The sequence below is a fragment of the Ctenocephalides felis genome, unplaced genomic scaffold (assembly GCF_003426905.1).
Source record: "Ctenocephalides felis isolate EL2017-DRISC unplaced genomic scaffold, ASM342690v1 CF-g0.4_SCAFFOLD_01886, whole genome shotgun sequence".
Classification (NCBI taxonomy): domain Eukaryota; kingdom Metazoa; phylum Arthropoda; class Insecta; order Siphonaptera; family Pulicidae; genus Ctenocephalides; species Ctenocephalides felis.
Genome location: NW_020538040.1, coordinates 23,263,102 through 23,283,013, shown reverse-complemented (window position 1 = coordinate 23,283,013; position 19,912 = coordinate 23,263,102). Strand labels below are relative to the sequence as shown.

The 19,912-nt window shown below is 30.4% G+C and overlaps 1 protein-coding gene across 1 annotated transcript; it reads right to left on the bottom strand.

Annotated features, from left to right (window-relative positions):
- Positions 1 to 2,656: 2,656 nt before the first annotated feature.
- LOC113378828 (DNA-directed RNA polymerase III subunit RPC1-like) lies at positions 2,657 to 19,438 on the bottom strand (the record flags this gene model as incomplete). Its single annotated transcript, XM_026619443.1, is given in 16 exon segments — positions 2,657 to 2,923; positions 4,745 to 4,915; positions 5,181 to 5,390; positions 6,421 to 6,579; positions 6,673 to 6,950; positions 7,039 to 7,315; positions 7,482 to 7,746; positions 9,229 to 9,468; positions 9,687 to 10,002; positions 11,958 to 12,082; positions 12,156 to 12,271; positions 12,355 to 12,505; positions 12,887 to 12,991; positions 13,054 to 13,203; positions 19,067 to 19,202; positions 19,270 to 19,438. Coding segments are annotated over 16 exon segments (3,010 nt in total), but the record flags the coding sequence as incomplete, so codon positions are not given.
- Positions 19,439 to 19,912: the final 474 nt, after the last annotated feature.

The following is a 19,912-nucleotide window of genomic DNA, read 5'->3' as shown; positions in this document are numbered from 1 at the left end:
CGCCAAATGACTTTTTAAATTATTTTTACTGACGTCCCATAACCGCTAGACCTGCCTTCCCAAAAATTTAATCAGTTCATCTTGTCAATACAAGTAAAATATTTTAAATTATTAAAATCGGCTCCATTTTCTTAAAACTGAGTTACTCTTTTTGCCCTTATCTTCGGAACGGCCAGACATGCCTTTCGCCAAAAACTAATCAGGACGTCTCCTTATCGATACGAATCGAATGTTTTTTGAATTATTCAAATCAGATCGGTGCCCCGAAATCGTCGACGAAAATTTGTATCCACGCGCACACACACACACACATACATACATACATACACACATACACACATACACATACACACATACATACATACATACATACATACATACATACAACATAACAACACAAACCATCCATTTGTTCTAAGGTATGCCAAAATATTCAAAACCGAAAGATATATAAAAGCGTACAACGTAAAAAACTTATAGAAACGTAAAGATATATAAAAATGTTCATTTTCGATTTTTTTGCGATTACTATAACTTGCCCTACAGGAAGTTAATAAAAGTTTTATCTGCTGTTTGATATGGCTTCGACTCTAAGACGTTGTGTGCATAATTCAGATAGTTTTGTTACATCTGTGATTAATATGTTTTCGACAAATACCGGAACCCTATGTCTAACTGCGTAAAAATATAGAAAAATATATATAAAATAATTTAAATATATAAAAATATTTCAACAACTTTAAAACTGAATTGCGCAATGAAGATAAAACGTGGGTGGTTCATACTATGTGAAAAAATTACGCAGTGTGCTTAAATTATTATCTAGAAGAAAAAAGAAACGCTATAATTTTAATGCCGCCATCATTTAGAAAAAAAACCTCAGAATCACTATGACGATTGTTTCTTCTGTGTGGTAAATACCAATGAAAGAAATTCAGACAATAGAAGCAAATGGGCATAAACCACAACTACAATGGTATTGAGCTAATGATGAACAACCTAGAACATGAACAACTCCTGCTTACCAAATAATGGATGCAGAAACCAAAGTTAAAAGAGAAGACAGGAGGAATTAAAAACTGATAAATTTGATGTAATTGATTTGAATTCATCACCCGCACTCTTATTCAGAACGGTTTTTGTAAAATTTTGGAGATATTAACAAAGAGCAGGGTGAGAGAATCCACCAAGACATCAGGACTTTGGAGGAGCGATAATAAGGAAGATGGGATATCCACATGATGGCTGACAAATGTTAAAGCTTATGACAAAATCAGTCAAGCCTTATACAGACTCAAAAATAATATGAAAAGTCTTTTGAAAGCATGAAATGAAATATGTTGTATTTTTTATTGTAATTTGAGGTAAAACTTTCAAAAACTAGAGCTGTTAGCAAATTTTTGTTACTGTTTTCGGAACCATCATAACATCACGAGAAAAATCTTTAGTGTCGTAACATGTTATATATCAATATTAACCCTTTTCGGTCGTTCGTCCACTCTCAGCCACCACACAACGAACTATACGAATCGTCATCTGCAAGCATTCATACAGCATGCAGTGATTAGAAAACATTACTTTTATACAATAACAATTCTAAATAAATGTATTAAATTAAAATATATCTAAAGTTTACAAAACAATTATCAAATGTTGTTTACACATTGCGTGTTCTGTTCAATCGACGGAAAATAATTGCGAGTACTATGATACCCATCTCAAAATTTAATATATATGATGAATTTATGTTATTTGTATATTTACAAAATAGTATTTACTTTTATAACCATGGATTAATAAAAAAGCCATGTCTCATGAAAAATATGAGAATGTACTGCGTTCAAATAAAAATTGATAAAGGGTATAACTCCAGCTATGAGCCTTACAATAATTCATAAGCAGATTTTTACTAAAATATTGTGAATATAAAACAGTTAACAACAGTTCGAGCAAGGGAGTTGTTTAATGAAACATGTATAACTGATTTCCACAAGATCATAAATGGAAAACAGAAAAAAACAATAATTTATTAATAAATAGTAAATTTGTTTTTAGTATTCAAAAAAATTGATAAAAAATCACAGTGCTGGTACGAATTAAAGCCATTTCAATGTACAGTCAACCCTCGGTTAACGCGGCAAGTTCGTACCGTGCAGTATGGTAACCGTGCTATGAGCGACTCAGAGATAGTACAAATCGCACCAATTTTAGCATGCTGTATGAAGACTAAGAAATACATCTTGAAGTAAGAGTAATACGAACGAAATGGCATGTATGACATAGACAACTCTCATTCAAAAATTGGCGCGACGCAGTAGTCAGTTCAAACGTGTTCTTAGACAGCTTTTATATAATCATGCATGTTTAAAAGATAGAAGTCGATAACAAAACTTACATTAATACCCTTTTGTTATCAAGTCCCTATAATCACTCATAGGTTGCGCAAGGAACGTATGGGCTGTTGAACAAAAACCGTGTAATAGGAAGTCCGTGTAGTCGAAGGGATGTCGGATTTTTAGCTCCGCGTAATATGGGAAGCGTGCACACAGAGTGCCGTGTTAACCCTATTTATATGGAAAAAATTGTTCCGAGATACGAGTGTAATTATAGAACGAATTAAACTCGTATGTCGGAGTATCACAGTAAATAGAATCACCTTTAGTTAACCTCTCCAATTCTCTAGTGACTATTAAATTAAGACCATACTTTTGTTGAATTTTTTGTACGTTTTCTGCAACGTCATGGACAAATGCTAGTTGTTCTTTTTTAAAATCTTCACTTAAACAATCATAATCTGAACTGCTAATAAGTTCTTTATAATAATCTAATATTTCATTGTATCTTAGTGTTGGTTCATCTCTACATGGATTTCTGGCTTTAACATCTTCCAGAACTCTACTCAGATCAACAGGTCTGTCCTTTCCTGAAAAAAATTATTTAAACTAAAATTCATAGTAATATAAAAGTGACAAGATAATAGAAAATTATCCTTATTAACATGCCAAAGAAAATATATATTTTTGACAAAAAATATGATTTGTTAATTCTTCAGTTTTAACATCCAACATATATTTTCGTTAATTCTTCAGTTTAACATATAAATTAGAAAAAAGTATGTGTGGGTATCATCAATAAAGAGGTGTAATTTGCATTATTACTTTAAGGCAAGATGCATAAACCTGATATGTGTAATAATAGACTTAATCAACCAAAATTGAGATTTAGCTATTTAGATGAAATAACAATTTGTTTCTAAAATAAAGTTTTCTCTTTCACTAAGAACAAAATATTGCCATTTTCAATTGATACCTCTCAAACATATTCGTGAGTGTTTTAATTCTATTATTTATAGTGCACAAAGAAGTGCTTATATGTACTAAAATAATAAGCGCCTACAATTCTACATTTTAATAAATCTATATCATTCAACCAATTTTCGTAGAACTGTTTAGTGTTCAGTGCATAAATTTTATCGCCATATTAAATTTATTAAAAACGCCAAAACAATTTTTAATTCCATAAACTCTTAGAAAAGATACAATTTATCACTCCAAGGCCAGGACTTCGATCCAATAGATTAATCTATGCAGCAAAATCCTCAAAAAAGTACGTGCATAATAGCTCTTTAAATAGACTAGCCAAAGAAGTCAATGAGTATTGCGGCAGTTTGAACTTTTTCGATATGCGTCAACAAAGTTTTGAGGCTAACATAAAGAAAAAACTTAAACACCACAATATTTTGTGCAACTAATTATTTCACCAAAGTCATATTATTTAACCAAAGTATTATTTTATGTTACTTAATTATCATAGTTTTTTATAAAGTCTAAGTGTATGTATGTGTATGTATTTATGTACTTATATGTGAATGTGCATATATGCGTATGTATGTATATGTATGCGTATTATATGAGTATATATGTATGTATATCTGTACGTAAGTAGATGTGTATGTATGTGTATATGTATGTATGTATATATATATATATATATATATATATGTGTTTATATATATGTGTGTGCATATGTATATAGATATAAATATATAAGTTATGAATTAGCAAACAATATTATAAAACTGTATAAAGCCGATTGGCGTATAAATAAATAAATAAATAAATAAATAAATAAATAAATAAATAAATTATTTTGTAAATTTTTTTTTTTATAATTTCAATGAAATGGCTTGGCCGGTCGTTTTGCAAACCTAATCGCGGCTCTTCCTTATCGAGTTTAATCCAATAGTTTTTTTGAATTTCGAATTTTTAAAATCGATTCAGAATTGCGAGCTAAAACGTGAACGAAAATGTTTTCACTTTTTTGCTAATTACAAAGAAACGGCTTGGCCGATCATTGCGCTAATCAACGCGAATTCTTATTGGGATACATCGAATGACTTAAATTTTTGAAATCAGTAAACGGCTGAGTTTATTAGAAAATGTGACCGAAAACAAAATTAAATAGCACATTTTTTGAGAAACAAGTTAAAAATGTATTTAATGGAATCTATTACCTTCCAAAAAAACAAAAAAAAGCAGTAATTTAACTCAGAGTGATAAATCGAAGCAAAGGCCTACACAATGCATATTGTCTATATACCCGTACACCCGTACATACAGTCAAGCGGACGTGGCCTGTAAGCGACACTCGTAGCGAAAAGGTTAACAATGTAAAATAAAAGTTATCCAAAAACAAGTTTTTTAAATATTTCTCCAGTTTTAAGACTTAAGAAGGTAACTTTTACCTTCCATATAAACTGGATCCAATCCATCTCCTCCATAAATAAATTCCACTACTTGACCAACAGCATTTCGAACAGTGTTATCATAATGTACCACTATATCTTCTAAACATTTAACCAAACGTCTCTGAAGATAACCCGTCTCAGCTGTTTTGACAGCAGTATCAACAAGACCTATTTGAAATACAATACTATTATTAAATCAATAAGCTATTAGTCAATAAATGAAAAGCTATATTAACTATACAGCTGTATGAAAATATTCATGTCAATGTGTCTTCTAAATATTCATGTTATTGTGGTTTCTGAAGAATACATGGTTTAGCAAACTATTACATATTCTATTCTATCTAAATATGAATATTTGATTATAAATTTGATACTTTTTTTTTAAAAAAATAATAAATGATATTAATCAAGTACATTTTGCAGCAATTACCTTCTCTGCCAGCCATAGTGTGAAAGAAGAACTCTGTCGGAGTAAGACCAGAAAAGAAACTATTTTCCACAAAACCTCTAGAAGCTGGATTTTTTGAAAATTTCTCAAAATGAGGTAACGCACGATCTTCAAAACCATTTGGAACTCGCTTTCCATTTATGGCCTGTTGACCTACGCAAGCTATCATCTGAGATATGTTGATATTGGATCCTATAAATATAAAATAATATCAACTAAAGTATTTATTGTATGTCTCATATCGTTTTCCAAATATATTGTAACCCCGACATACGAGTGACCTGATATACGAGTGACCTTACATACGAGTGTATCGAGATATGAGCCCCCGAAGGAGCAGTTCATTTGTTTTGACATACCAGCAAAATTCGAGATACGAACTTTGCGCAAGTTAGAGTTTTCTTTAAAAATGTTAATGACAAAATGTAATTATGAAAAATGTTGTCAGTTGTAACAATTATTTTACAGTTAGTCATTATATATTAATATTCATTGCGCAGTAACGATTTAAACACGCGAATATGTCAAGAAATGTTTTGATATTCAAAATTTTAACTATATATTTAAAGTGATTACATTGTTATTAATCTTGAGTTTGCATCTTTTGCTTTTTGTGCATTTACAAAATATTATTTACTTTTGAAACCACAGGTCCAAAAAAAGGGCTATGACTCTTGAATTAAAGTGTGAAATTATTGAAAAATATGAGGATGTACGACAGAAATACATCATAGATATGTACTGTCTTTAAACAGAAGAAGTTGATAAAGGGTATAACTTCAGCTATGATGCTTACAATAATTTATAAACGTTTATAGATAAAAACCACACGGGTTCGAGCTTGAAAATTGTTCAATGAATTATGTCTAACACATTACCACAAGATTGTGAACGGACAGAAAAAATCAATAAATCAATAAATAGTAAATTTAATTTTAATATTCAAAAAACGTAACAGAAACCACAATGCTGGAACGAATGAATGACATATCAATGTACTTATATGAAAAAAAAAGCTTTGAGATACGAGCGATTCGACATACAAGCGTGCTTACACAACAAATTAAACTCGTATGTCGGGGTACCACTGAATACCAAAACCGCCGAAGCAGAATTATTTTTTCCGTTAAAAAGTATAATTTCAAGAGATTAAATAATAGAGACATTTAGATCAATAAAAACTATAAAACTTCTATTGCATATATATTCACATTTTGAATACCTTTGGAACCAGATTGTGCCATAATAAGTGGGGCATTTGTCGGTGGCAATTCAGCAAAACAGGCTTTAGCAGCTGTTTCTCTTATTGATGACAATTCCTTCAACATCATTGATTCCAATGTTTCCTCAGCAGTACAACCAGGCTGACATGTCAAAGTACCTGAAATAAATTTATCAGTAGCAAAAAATTGTAGAAGTATGTAGAAGTACATAAAAAAATAATTTCATTAACAAAAAAAAACTAGATTAACACCTTTTTTCATCTCAGCTATATATTCGTCGCATTTTTTATATCCTTGCTCTAGTAACATATTTTTGAGTTCAATAAGTCTGGCACTAGGTGTTACATCGCTAATGCCAAAACTGAATCCACGATTCATCAAGAAGTAAGAAGCTAGCCTGGCCAACCGCCACATAGCTTTACAAGCAACTTCTTCACCCCAATCTCGCAATAGAATGTAAAATATTGAATTCTTAGTGCCAGAACCTAATGTTTTCTTATCCATCGATCCACAGAGTAATTCTGAGTTTCTAAAATATTGGAAAACATTTTGATTTGCATAAAAACATCATATAAAAAAAAAATAGCAAAAATTGATTGTTAATAAATTTATGATACCTTATAATTACGAAAGAATCACGAACACACATGTCTTTATTTTTTGTGTAATTTCTTCCACTAGTAACAAGATTTGCCATAACTGGGCATTCTTTATTAGGTTTCAACAATAGACTAAATATTTGTTTTCCTGTAAATAATCTTCGAGGTTTCAATATGGCTGGCTCAGGTAAATCAATTTGCAATGTTGCATCTGGTCCAGCAAGAAAGCATGCTGCCAATTGCATAGCCTGCTCATGAGTCAAGAATTCATCTCTTTGTGTTAAAAGATAACCACCTAATTGAAAACCAAGAAAAATTATGATCAATATATATAATTAACAAATTTGGTTTTAATGTATTTTAACCCTTTGCCGAACAATAATGGTTAATAAATTTGTATGTTTAAATGGCAAACTGAATGATTACAACTACTATTAACATTATGGTTTTTCAAAAATCACCTGTGATAAAATCTTGTGTTGCTGCAATTGTTAACTCTCCATTTCTGGGTGTTACTAAGTTTGATGTATTTCCCATTAGGACAAGGGCCTCCGCTCTTGCTTCTTCAGTTTGTGGAAGATGCAAATTCATTTCGTCGCCATCAAAATCAGCATTATAAGGAGTGCAAACACATTCATTAAATCTAAAAGTTCTCTGGGGTTGAACTTTGGCTCTGTGACACATAATACTTAATTTGTGCAAACTAGGTTGCCGGTTAAATAATACCTGAGAGTTAAAACAAAAATTAATATTAAATTTAATATGCTTAGCGAAATATTAAATAGCTAATTCTATGGAATAATGTTATACTGATACACAGTAGATTAACCAAACAGTAATTCATTAACGAATTAATATTTTAAGAAAATAGTTAACCACTGGCTATTAACTTTCCGAAGAAAAAGTTTGTTTTCACAAAAATCGGAATTGCTAATTATATGTTTTCTCGACGTTTCGAGTCATTTTGAATCGTTTGAGATTAAATTTGCAAAAAGTATGGATAGGTTTATGTGAGCCGATTTGACCTTTTATCGACGTTTGCTCAAAAACGGCTGTAACAATTTTAAAAGTTCGTCATTCAATGTAACCCGACAAAGACTCGCGTTTACCAATTTTGAGCGACGACCGGCTTAACAAGCAAAAATCAGGACCGATTTATAAAATCCCACAACTATTAGAAATTTATCATTTGGAAATCATGCTGATTCATTTTTGGCAAAGATCCCTCGGGCAGTTCGTTCGTAATTGATTGTTAAAAATATTTTTTGCGATTTTAATAAAATTTTCTACAGCGTAATAAAATTCATGGCCAATGAACATACTGAAATATTATAGGCCTATGACAAGTGGTTTAATCATAATTAAAGTTTAGATTAATGAGCCGCGCTTTTACAAACTACACCGTGTATGTATTACGTATTACCAAGTGTTCGTTTTTGAATATTTTGTGATATTTAAACTATTTGTCAAAAACACCTAACATGTATAAATATTTGACAAAATTGAATACTTCGAATTCGTTTACTTAAAAATCACTCGAAATCATTTTTCAACATTTTAAGTAATTAATTGTTTGTTCATAAATACTCAACTGATATCATAAACAATTATCAGACAAATTAATATGCAATACTAAAAATATAAACTAGTGCATGGGTGCATGGCATCGTGCCTTAAGGCAAATTTCTGCAGCTTCCCGTACCGTAATAAAAAATCTTGGTACGGAACCCAAAAAAAAATTACACAAAATATGTACACGTTATCAAAATCTCTATAAAATATCTGACAATTTGATGTACATATGTCCAATAAACATTTTTGACCGCCAAATGATATTTTTTTCAACTTATTTTTATTGAGAGTCCATAACCGCTTGGCCTGCCTTCCCAAAAATTCAATCAGTTTTTCATCTTGTCAATATAAGTAAAATGTTTTTTGGATTATTAAAATCGGACGCTCCATTCTCTTAAAAACTGAGTTACCGTTTTTGGCACTTTTTGCCCCATATTTTCGGAACAGCTAAAACTGCATTCGCCAAAAACGAACCAGTACGTCTCCTTATCAATACAAATCGAATGTCTTTTAAAAAAAAAGTATTTTGGAAACAGCTCTACGCCCCACTTGCAAAAGGCTCCACAGGTTGACCATAGAATTATATATTGATTTCTTATAAATAAATAAATATTTTTTTCATAACTAAACACTTACCACATCTCCATCACATAGATGTCTTTCAACTGTATCACCGCATTTTAGTTCTTGAGCAATTTTTGCACGATTTCCGTATTGCAAAAATTTTTTGAAATCGCTGCCTTTCTGTTGTACATAGTTTGCTCCAGGATGTACATCTGGACCATTTTTCACGAGTTGTTTCATTCTTTGCAAATTAGCAGGATGTACTCGTTCAGGATATGTCAATACTTTTGCCACATATACAGGAACCCCAACCTTTTAAATAATAATATATTGAATATATACGAAATAAATAAAATGTACAATCATATTACAATTTTTCTTCTGTCAATTAGGTTAAATAAATAAATAAACCACATTTTTCAAACTGTTAAACAAAGTGACTAGTAACATTAACAATATAAGACCCAAACAAAAAAAACGATTTCTAAATATTTCTGAAATATGTTATTGACTTTGTGACGCTATCTCACCTGGTGAATTTGTAAATTCGGATCTGGAGAAATCACAGTTCTTGCTGAAAAATCAACACGTTTTCCAGAAAGATTACCTCGAAATCGACCTTGCTTTCCTTTCAATCTCTGAACTAAACCTTTTGATGATTTTTTTGGTTGCATTCCTAATGGTACACCAGTAACTTCACTATTAAAATAGAGAGCACAGTGAAGTTGCAAGAAATCCCAATCCTCTTGAATCAATTCTACTTTACCACCCGTTAGCATGTGTTTTTTTATCACTTCATTTATTAAAAGGATTTCTGACAGCTTCATAGTTAGATCATCTTCAGTCCTAAAATATTATTAATAAATATTCTTATTTATGTATATTACACTTTTGCAAAGACAGATCCAGCCGTTACGGAGATAAAGAGCAAAGAGTGCAGAAAATAGGAATCGAGTTTTTAAGAGAACAGAGCATCCGATTTGAATCATCTAAAAACATTCAATTTGTAATGATTGGGATAAGAGGTAATTAGTATTTGGCAAAGGCAGGTCCAAACATTTAGAAAATACAGAGCTAAATGTACCAAAAATGGCAGTTTTTGAGAGAAATAAGCAACCGATTTGAATGATTCAAATATCTTTCTGCTTGTGTTGACGAAATTGTAAAAAAGTGACTTATCAAGTTTCACTTAAATAATTCATTTAGTTTTCTTTTTGTATAATTTAGCAGTAATTTGTTCTATAAAATAAAGAATTCTTTTAAAAAGCTGTGAAAAAATATTAATTTTCTATAAATATAAAAAAAATTGAAAATTAAAAATGTCAAAAAGTTTTAATTATAGAATGTGATGAAGTAAAAGATCTAAAAAAAAGCTGGCACGTGACCATACGCATGATTTACGCCATAGTGCTTTCGAGCAAATTGCTGGAACTTCCCGTACCGTACCGAAATGTTCGAGGAATATTAAATGCTTTCAAATAGATTATTATAAATATTGTAACATTGTCGAATATTTATAAACTGAATTGCAAAGTTGAAATTATTTGTTTAAAGTATATTAGAACTTTAGCCAAAATTAAAATTAAAATCTTAATTATTTTCGATGTACAAAAAAAAAAATCATTCAAATCGGACGCTTAGTTCACTCAAAAACTGTCATTTTTTGCACATTTAGCCTTGTATCTTCGAAATTGCTGGACCTCCCTTTGCCAAAAACTAATCACCTCTTCTCCCAATCATTACAAATTGAATGTTTTTTTAGATTATTCAAATCGGATACTCCGTTCTCTCAAAAACTCGATTTGTATTTTCTGCACTCTTTGCTCCGTATCTCCGTAACGGCTGGACCTGCCTTTGCCAAAAACTAATCAGCACATCTCTCTATCGAATCGAATGTTTTTTGAACCATTCAAATCGGTTTATCCGTGCGCCCGAAAACGTGGACGAAAAAATACGCAGACATACAAAACACACACACACACATCCATTTTTGCTGAGATACGCCAAAGTGTTCAGAAACGTTTAAAACGTGAAGATATGCAAAAAAAATTATTTTCGATTTTCAATAACTAGCCTACGGAAAATTAAAAAAAAGATTATTAATCTAGAATAATGTCGTATTCATAGAATCTACGGACAAAAATAACCTTTTAGGATAATCTCGATTCGATCTTGAAAAAAGTAATAATCAGAATTTGGAGATGAGCCTAGTTCATACTAAAAAGAAGTCTATATAGAAGATTCTATAATAATTTCAAGTAAATTTGAACAAAAATATCTCCAAATATAATTTAAATTTTGAAAAATCTTGTACACATATTCTCGAATAGTTAAGCTTTAAAAATATCAAGAAAAAAAATTAATTTCTTAAAATTCTTCTAGGCTAGAATACCCTCTTAAGTCGATTATTTACGCATATCAAAAATTTAGCAAAGTAAGTTTAGCACTTACACCTAGATACTGTATCATATTATGTAAGTCATGAAATTAAATACGAGAGCGTATTTCGCCAAGCCGCCCATTTAATTTTTATGATAAATGAGCCTTAAATTAAGAGACTATCAATGCCATTATACTTGTATATAGTGGTATCCCGGCTTACGAGTGACATGATATACGAGTGTTTCGAGATACAAGCCGCCAAAAAGCGATTCGTTGCTTCGGCATACGAGCAAAACTCGAGATACGAGCTTTAAGCGACGTAGAAATTTCTCGAAAAATGTTAATGACAAAATGAAAATATGAAAAATTTCGTCAGTTGTAACAATGATGCCTCAAATTGGTTATTAACTATTTCTTACGTTCCGGCTTTGATGTCAGATACAACAGATGGCCTTATGCATACGGGTGGAACTAGTATTCTTGTTAAAATCAAATCTGCCGGTCGACTTCGTGTAGTATTCATTCCCAATAAAAAAATATTTGACTGAAAAAAAAAACAAAATATACATTACCAATATCATTGTATTATTTTAGTATTTTAATTATTTCCTACTTACATCTGGAACTTTTTTGAACAACTTTAAAACTTCCACAGGATTTAGATCTTGAGCTAATGCAGAATTTCCAACTTGACCCAAATCTCGATTTTCTTCCCTTGCTTCAGCCATCGAATCTATCAACAAATTATTAATTCAATAATCATGTTATGATAAAGACATTTCTTTATTTGCTTCATTACATTTATATAAAATATACCTAAATATGATGTTACTAGTGTATCTGTGGGTTTCTTTCCTCTAAATTTGTCATGTACAATTTTCATAAAGCCTCCAGGATTTTTTTTAACGATTCCATTTATTGCCTCACAATTTGGGCATTTAGACAACTTTTTAGCTTTATCTAAAACCTTTAAATATAATTTTAGATTTTAAATTATAATACACTGATGATGAGACAAACCTAGTCTCGAAACGTTTGTAAAATGAATATTATTTAATAAATTGGTGCAAAAAAAAGAGTGCTACTTGTTCATATTTCTGAATTAATATATATATATATATATATATATATATATCAAGATCATGTTTCTTGACAGATGTCCTGAAGATGGAACGTACCTAGTTCCAAAACGTCGACAGTAAATAAATAAAGAAATGTTTTTTCAAAAAAACTTTTATGTTTTTTATTACTCTTTGAATTTTTTGTTCAAAGCTCTACAATATAAATATATATATATATATATATATATATATATATAATTTTTCTTTTCAAATAAAAAAAAACTAACCTGTGCTCGTAATTGTTTTTTCTGTAAGCACGTTATATTAGGATTCATCATTCTCCTGGTTAATATCTTTTTATCTGCTGGTTTAAGCATTACATGACCACAAGTCTAAAAACATTCAATAAACGTGAATAACACAAAGTATATATATTGCATTTAAATTTACTTACTTTACATATTGTTTGTAAAATATTTATAATATGCTTGAAATAACCAACATGAAATACAGGTAAGGCCAAGTCTAAATAACCATAATGACCCATACAATCTGTTAAGCCCTTATTGCAAGTCTCACACTTCGCATCCTTTTCACTTGTTCCCTTAAAGGATAAAAATAAAAAATCATGAATAATAGTTAGTTAATATTTTTTTATGAATATTACAAATATGCAATATTGTTGGTATATTGCAACACCAAAAATAGTCGATTAAATAAAATGTTTATAAACTGTTTTGAAAACTAGTGATGTATGGCAACCTACTTAAATTGCTGGAACTTTCCGTACCGTAACGAAATGTTCAAGAAATATTAAATGTTTTCAAATAGATTATTATAAATACTGTAACATTGCCTAATATTTATAAAAATTATATAAACTGAATTACAAAGTTAAAATGATTCACTTAAAGTATATAAGTGAGCTTTAAACCAGAATTAAAATTGAAATCTCAATTATTTTCGATATTCAAAAAAAAATAATAATGATAAAAAAAATTGAAATTTTTTTTTTCCAAAAGCAATTATTTAGTCAATATAAGCAAAAAGTTTCTGAATCATTCAAATCGGATGCTTCATTCTCTCAAAAACTGCCATTTTTGTACATTTAGCTCTGTATCTTCTAAATGGCTAGACCTGCCTCTGCCAAAAACTAATCATCACTTCTCCCAACCATTACAAATGTTTTTTAGATGATTCAAATCGGATGCTCTGTTCTCTCAAAACTCGATTTCTATTTTTTGCACTCTTTGCTCTTTATCTCTGTAACGGCTGGACCTGGCTTTGCCAAAAACTAATCAGCACATCTCCCTATCAATAGGAATCTAATGTTTTTTGACCTATTCAAATCGGTTGATCTGTGCGCTCCAAAACGTGAACGAAAAAATGCTGACCCACAAAACACACACACATCCATTTTTCTGAGGTATTCCAAAATGTTCAGAAACCTTCAAAACGCGAAGAAATGCAAAAATTTTCATTTTCGATTTTCGGCCCATTACTACGGGAAGTTAATAATAAAAATTAACAGGGCAGTACGTATATTAGTGACAGATTAGTTTTTTTATTCAAATGCATTAACTTTAACATATCTATCAGCAAATACATTTTTTTTTTATAATTTTCCTTCTTTCGAGGGCAATTTGTTTATCCCATTTTTGAAAAATGTTTCATAATTTAGATGCAAAAAATTGCATCTAATTCTTTACCCAATTCATTTTTGCTCAAAAACTTTTTTCACGACAAAAGCAAATGATAATTAGAAAATTGTATTCATCCCCCATTATCATCTAGTCCAAAAAGGATTCGATTTTGTTCCGAGCAAGCAAAGAAGTAAATATGACAATTCAATCATCTAAATTTTTCTGTCTTATTCAAGTAGCGCGTATCTTGAATAGTTCCGAACCAATTCTATCTTTCGAATAGAGTCATACATGTTTATAAACTATAACTAGTATAACTAGTGGTTTATGGCATCGTGCCTTAAGGCATATTGCTAAAACTTTATGTACCTTAATAAAATATTCGGGAAAGGTTAAATGTTTTCAAATTCATTATTATAAATACTGTAACTTTCATGATTCTTATTTTATAAAAAGTAAATAAACAAAACCTAATTGGCTTCAAAATGCAGGACATTGTCTAATATTTCTAATCGGGCTAATTGTTGTCGATAGGCATTCGGATAATCGAAAATCCGGATAGTCGAATGTATGAAGAATAATGTTGTGTATTTATTAAAAATCACAAATGTATACATACATATCAAGGAAAATCATGTTTATTAATAATTTGAAACTTTTTTGTGTATGCACATACATTTTTCTAGATTACATTACATACATATACTATACTGCAGCATTAATCTTACAAAAATTCGAATTGTATTTATGTACAGTCAACCCTCCGTTAACACGTCATTCTGGGTACAAGGTTCCCATACTACGCGGAGGTAAAAATCCGACATCCCTCCGACTACACGGACTTCCTATTGCACGGTTTTTGTTCAACAGCCCATAAGTTCCTTGCGCAACCTATGAGTGATTCTAAGTAAGTAAGTTTTGTTATCGACTTTTGTCTTTTAGACGTGCCTGACTATATAATATCTTTCGCGCCAATTTTTAAATAAAGTGTCTATTAGGGTTTGTCGGTTTTCAAAAACCGGCTTTTTGATGAAAATTATGAAATTCGAAAACCGCTTTTTAGCGGATAAAATCGGTTTTTGCTGTATAAATGGAGAATGACAAATATACTAGACAGAAGCAAGCGTTTTAATACTTGGAATCATACGGTTCGATAACATTTGGAATCAGTCTGTTATAGTTCCAAGAAAGATGAAGTCTTATCTTTTGTCAAATGTATATATTAATTTAGATTATTATGTCAATGTATATATCAATTGAGATCAATGTGACTTCTTGTTGAGGTAGTTAATTGCTTCACTCAAACTTCAAAAAGAATTTTCAGCCCTACAAGCCACAAATAAAAAAACAAAATCTTCAGAACTATATTATCACGCTTTAATAATGATTAAGCCTAGTTCGGTTCCAAATGAGAAAGTATTTTCTATTTCGGAAAATTTTGTGCGTAAACGAAGGACACTTCTAAATAACACGTAAATAATGATTAAGCCTAGTTCGGTTCCAAATGAGAGAGTATTTTCTATTTCGGAAAATTTTGTGCGTAAACGAAGGACACTTCTAAATAACACGTAAATAATGATTAAGCCTAGTTCGGTTCCAAATGAGAGAGTATTTTCTATTTCGGAAAATTTTGTGCGTAAACGAAGGACACTTCTAAATAACACGTAAATAATGATTAAGCCTAGTTCGGTTCCAAATGAGAGAGTATTTTCTATTTCGGAAAATTTTGTGCGTAAACGAAGGACACTTCTAAATAACACGTAAATAATGATTAAGCCTAGTTCGGTTCCAAATGAGAGAGTATTTTCTATTTCGGAAAATTTTGTGCGTAAACGAAGGACACTTCTAAATAACACGTAAATAATGATTAAGCCTAGTTCGGTTCCAAATGAGAGAGTATTTTCTATTTCGGAAAATTTTGTGCGTAAACGAAGGACACTTCTAAATAACACGTAAATAATGATTAAGCCTAGTTCGGTTCCAAATGAGAGAGTATTTTCTATTTCGGAAAATTTTGTGCGTAAACGAAGGACACTTCTAAATAACACGTAAATAATGATTAAGCCTAGTTCGGTTCCAAATGAGAGAGTATTTTCTATTTCGGAAAATTTTGTGCGTAAACGAAGGACACTTCTAAATAACACATAAGTAATGATTAAGCCTAGTTCGGTTCCAAATGAGAGAGTATTTTCTATTTCGGAAAATTTTGTGCGTAAACGAAGGACACTTCTAAATAACACGTAAATAATGATTAAGCCTAGTTCGGTTCCAAATGAGAGAGTATTTTCTATATCGGAAAATTTTGTGCGTAAACGAAGGACACTTCTAAATAACACGTAAATAATGATTAAGCCTAGTTCGGTTCCAAATGAGAGAGTATTTTCTATTTCGGAAAATTTTGTGCGTAAACGAAGGACACTTCTAAATAACACGTAAATAATGATTAAGCCTAGTTCGGTTCCAAATGAGAGAGTATTTTCTATTTCGGAAAATTTTGTGCGTAAACGAAGGACACTTCTAAATAACACGTAAATAATGATTAAGCCTAGTTCGGTTCCAAATGAGAGTATTTTCTATTTCGGAAAATTTTGTGCGTAAACGAAGGACACTTCTAAATAACACATAAATAATGATTAAGCCTAGTTCGGTTCCAAATGAGAGAGTATTTTCTATTTCGGAAAATTTTGCGCGTAAACGAAGGACACTTCTAAATAACACGTAAATAATGATTAAGCCTAGTTCGGTTCCAAATGAGAGAGTATTTTCTATTTCGGAAAATTTTGTGCGTAAACGAAGGACACTTCTAAATAACACGTAAATAATGATTAAGCCTAGTTCGGTTCCAAATGAGAGAGTATTTTCTATTTCGGAAAATTTTGTGCGTAAACGAAGGACACTTCTAAATAACACATAAATAATGATTAAGCCTAGTTCGGTTCCAAATGAGAGAGTATTTTCTATTTCGGAAAATTTTGTGCGTAAACGAAGGACACTTCTAAATAACACGTAAATAATGATTAAGCCTAGTTCGGTTCCAAATGAGAGAGTATTTTCTATTTCGGAAAATTTTGTGCGTAAACGAAGGACACTTCTAAATAACACGTAAATAATGATTAAGCCTAGTTCGGTTCCAAATGAGAGAGTATTTTCTATTTCGGAAAATTTTGTGCGTAAACGAAGGACACTTCTAAATAACACGTAAATAATGATTAAGCCTAGTTCGGTTCCAAATGAGAGAGTATTTTCTATTTCGGAAAATTTTGTGCGTAAACGAAGGACACTTCTAAATAACACATAAATAATGATTAAGCCTAGTTCGGTTCCAAATGAGAGAGTATTTTCTATTTCGGAAAATTTTGTGCGTAAACGAAGGACACTTCTAAATAACACGTAAATAATGATTAAGCCTAGTTCGGTTCCAAATGAGAGAGTATTTTCTATTTCGGAAAATTTTGTGCGTAAACGAAGGACACTTCTAAATAACACATAAATAATGATTAAGCCAAGTTCGGTTCCAAATGAGAGAGTATTTTCTATTTCGGAAAATTTTGTGCGTAAACGAAGGACACTTCTAAATAACACGTAAATAATGATTAAGCCTAGTTCGGTTCCAAATGAGAGAGTATTTTCTATTTCGGAAAATTTTGTGCGTAAACGAAGGACACTTCTAAATAACACGTAAATAATGATTAAGCCTAGTTCGGTTCCAAATGAGAGAGTATTTTCTATTTCGGAAAATTTTGTGCGTAAACGAAGGACACTTCTAAATAACACGTAAATAATGATTAAGCCTAGTTCGGTTCCAAATGAGAGAGTATTTTCTATTTCGGAAAATTTTGTGCGTAAACGAAGGACACTTCTAAATAACACATAAATAATGATTAAGCCTAGTTCGGTTCCAAATGAGAGAGTATTTTCAATTTCGGAAAATTTTATGCCTAAACGAAGGACACTTCTAAATAACAAATCAATAGACGTCCTCAACTTTTAGCAACCATATTTCATTATATCAAAAAATAATTAAATATTTGAAATTAATTAATTAAAATTGATCGGAATAGAATAAACTTGGGGTTTTATTTAATTGTTTTTAAAACTAAAATTGACATTAACAAGTATGTATCAATATGTATCTGTTTAATTACAAGTTAGGTTTTTTATTTGAAAATGTATTATTTTTATTTATACAAACTCTTTTTTTTTCACTATCATACGAATATTTATAATCTCATATGTGAAAATGATGCATGTATAATGAATAATCATTTTCAAAGTTATTTAATCCAGATTAACTATTATTTCTTTATTCTACTAATTAAAATAAATTTGTTTACTATTCATAAAGTTGAGCATTAAATAAATTTAGTCAAAAACTGCTATAAATGACACTAAATTTGCCAAATTTTCTTTTTTTGTTATTAGAGAATATTCGAGCAAAAATCAATTTTTTATATAAAATTCAAAAACCGGCTAAAACCAGTTTTCTGAGAAATTTACAATTGGAAAACCGGATATCTGAAATGTCGGTTATTGTATAAACCCCAGTGTCTATGTCATACATGTCATTTCATCCGTATCACTCCTACTTCGAGTTGTATTCCTTCGTCTTCATACAGCACGATAAAAATGGTGCAATTTATACTAACTCTGAGTCTCTTATAGCATGGTTCCCATACTATATAAGTTTCCATAGAACGCACTACGAATTAGCTTGAATTGTATGTTAAATACGAGTTTTTTATAGCACGGTCCCCATACTGCACGGTATGCACTTGCCGCGTTAAACGAGGGTTGACTGTATATATATATATTTATATATATTACCATTCTACGATCCATAACTCCATATTGCGTTGGAATTCGTTGGCCCCCTTGACTATACAAATTTTTATCAAATATTTGAATGTGAGCTTGTTGCTGAATGCTCTCAGCACTATCCACTCCGAAAGTAACATGTGAACTGAAAATGTAAAAGAGGCGTATAAAAATTTTAAATTCTAAGTTTAAACTTTTAGTACCATGCTTACATATCTTTTACTCGATCCGTTTGTCTGAATTGTTCTTTCGGCATTGTATAAAATGTATATTACTTATAAATATGATATACAATAATTTCCTCTATATTTATTTACATTTGAAATACTGTTAAAACAAATAGAAACCAAAGTAATATATTATTTATATTTAAATTTCTCTCAAAATGTACATGTTATATTTTGAGGTTATATATTGCATTTCATATGTCAACATAATATGAACGTGGGATCAGTTCAACACGAAATTATCTGCATATCTTAATGTGTTTAATCAAAAGTTGAAAACAATGTTACCAACAGAAAGTAAATGAACCGTTACTTTTTCGATTTCAGCTGAAAGAATCATAGATAAAAGAAGAGTTTAAGAATCATAAGAAAGAAGAAAAGTATAAGAAAAAAGAAGAGTATAAGAATCATAAGAAAGAAGAAAGAATCATAGATAAAAGAAAGAATATTTGATTTTTTTTTATTCAAAAGCAATCTACCACATCCTGGCGAAAACGTACTTACTCTAAACATAATATTATTGTGTATAATTTTAGAATCATATAAAGGCAATATGATACAATTTGTTTTATATGAATTTATTTATTCATTTTATTTATTTTTTGCATAAAAAACATATATTTACAAT